The sequence below is a fragment of the Plectrocnemia conspersa genome, unplaced genomic scaffold, assembly GCF_051122295.1.
Source record: "Plectrocnemia conspersa isolate PC_06_02 unplaced genomic scaffold, ASM5112229v1 ptg000001l, whole genome shotgun sequence".
Classification (NCBI taxonomy): domain Eukaryota; kingdom Metazoa; phylum Arthropoda; class Insecta; order Trichoptera; family Polycentropodidae; genus Plectrocnemia; species Plectrocnemia conspersa.
In genome coordinates this window covers 25,625,854-25,628,093 of record NW_028277165.1, presented here as the reverse complement: position 1 = coordinate 25,628,093, position 2,240 = coordinate 25,625,854, and the positions used below count along the sequence as shown (strand labels likewise).

General features: G+C 31.0%; 1 protein-coding gene across 3 annotated transcripts; it reads left to right on the top strand.

The window, feature by feature from the left end:
* Nucleotides 1-2,240, top strand: LOC148239406 (uncharacterized). Of its 3 annotated transcripts, XM_088188820.1 has the most exons (5): nucleotides 1-83; nucleotides 276-340; nucleotides 414-489; nucleotides 733-815; nucleotides 893-2,240. In XM_088188820.1, the coding sequence occupies exons 1-5, from the start codon at nucleotides 65-67 to the stop codon at nucleotides 2,042-2,044; spliced, it is 1,395 nt and encodes a 464-aa protein (XP_088044946.1). In that variant the 5' UTR covers nucleotides 1-64; the 3' UTR covers nucleotides 2,045-2,240. The 3 variants fall into 3 exon arrangements, with proteins under 3 accessions (XP_088044946.1, XP_088044966.1, XP_088044956.1); XM_088188840.1 differs by lacking the exon at nucleotides 733-815 and having other exon boundaries at nucleotides 29-83; XM_088188830.1 differs by lacking the exons at nucleotides 1-83; nucleotides 733-815 and having other exon boundaries at nucleotides 316-340.

The window sequence follows — 2,240 nt, the reverse complement described above, 5'->3', positions numbered from 1 at the left end:
TGCTCGACAATTCGTCGTATTTAGATCAAAAGTATATTATGAGCAGAACTGTCAACTCTTCACAATGGCGTTTATGAAAACTGGTATTATATTATAGTTTTTTTATCACAATATAAATTAAGGAAAAAGTTGTAAGGACTTTTTGTTACTATTACTTTTCTGTCAGATTAGTTTTGGTAAAGTTTAAAATGAAACATATTTTATTTACATTTAACACTGCTAGGTTCTTAACTAGATAAGTTAATCACTTAAATGATCAAACTTCGTCTTTTTAGAAGCTGACATCGAAAACGACACAGAAATGTTTGCTTCCGTTAACACGACTAAGTGTAATGTAGAGGTAACAAAACGTAATATCTAACACTTATTGATATATATATGTGTGTAATCTTATTTAGTGTTCGTTTTTCAAGTTACCAAATGTAAAATGCGAATACGAAAACATAGAAAATACATACATCGACGACGAAGAAGACATGTTTGAAACAGGTTAGTCATATTTAAATTAGATGACCAGACATCCTCAAAAATTTTGCTTTTTAATTTCCTCCTCTTTTGTCCTGACCTTTTATAGCTTCTGCAGCATATCTAAATTAACAAAAAAATCCGAAGCGAACTTTTTGTTTTAGTGTCATTTTATATTTTTAAAATCTGGTCTTCTTAATTTAAATATATATTATGTTGTGTTTTGAAATTAAATTATTAATGTAAATAAATTATTGTATATTTAAGAAATGCACGATGTTAAGGATATACTTACGGCAAATACTATCGGTGTGAACGATTTATCTCATCAAATTTGTAACGTCACTAAAGTAATAGTAAAATAGATTTAGATTTCTATTTATTTCAACATTTACAACTTATGTGATGAACAAAATTTAATTTTCAGAAACCTGGAAGAGAAAAATCTAACAGAGTTCTACATATGGATAATGGTAGATTTGAATGTAGCAAGTATGAAAAAGCATTCAAAACAAAATTCGCTGCTTCATACCAAATGTCAACTCATTCGGATGTTCATGATTTTGAATGTAAAGACTGTAGAAAAGTATTCAAAACTAAACTCACTCTTTCGCGCCATATGCACACTCATAACAACACTTGTGACTTTGAATGTAGAATATGTAAAAAAACATTTAAAAAAAAATGTAATCTTTCGAGTCATATGCAAACTCATAGTGAAGTTCGTGACTTTGAATGTGAAAAATGTAAAAAAGCATTCAAATCTAAACGCAATCTTTTAAGTCATATGCACACTCATAATAACACTTGTGACTTTGAATGTGATAAATGTGGAAAAGCGTTCAAATTTAAATATTATCTTTCACAACATATGCAATCTCATAGCGAGGTTCGAGATTTTAAATGTCAAAAATGTAGAAAAGCATTCAAACATAAAGACAATCTTTCACGACATATGCAAACTCATAGCGATGCTCGTGACTATGAATGTGAAAAATGCTTAAAAACTTTCAAATATAAATTTTATCTTTCACGACATATGCAATCTCATAGCGAGGTTCGTGACTTCGAATGTGAAAAATGTGGAAAAGCATTTAAATATAAAAACTATCTTTCAGAGCATATGCAAACTCATACCGATGCTCATGATTTTGAATGTAAAAAATGTCGAAAATCATTTATAAACAAAAGCAGACTTATACACCATATGCAAACACATACTGGAGTTCATAACTTTGACTGTGAGAAATGTGGAAAATCATTCAAATATAAACAATATCTTTCACGACATATGCATACTCATAATGAGGTTTTTGCATTTGAATGCGATAAATGTGGAAAAGCATTTAAATGTAAAGAATATCTTTCCCGACATATACAAACTCATAGCGAGGTTTGTGCATTTAAGTGCTATAAATGTGGAATAGCTTTCAAAACTGCATCTATTTTATTATACCATATGCTAACTCATAGATCTGTTCCTAATCTTGAATGTAAAATATGTGGAAAAACACTAAAAAATAACCGTACTCTTTCCCGTCATATGCAATCTCATGGTAAGATTTTTGACTTTGAGTGAAAAATGTAGAAAGTATGGGGGCCAAAATAGATTTGTTATGGCCAAAACTAGTCGGCGCTTGAGTATCATTGGCGTGACGGTTTTCTGTCTCTCTACCGGCAAGCCCGCAAGGGTTCGGACGCGTGCCGTCGCGCGCGCGCCCCTTATAATGTAAACACCGTTAATCTTCAATAAATATATTACTGCAGCGGCTCAA

Coding starts and splice junctions, on each gene's coding strand:
- LOC148239406 (XM_088188820.1), top strand. Junction 341..413: donor CGACTAAGTGTAATGTAGAG/GTAACAAAACGT, acceptor TCGTTTTTCAAG/TTACCAAATGTAAAATGCGA. Junction 490..732: donor AGAAGACATGTTTGAAACAG/GTTAGTCATATT, acceptor TGTATATTTAAG/AAATGCACGATGTTAAGGAT.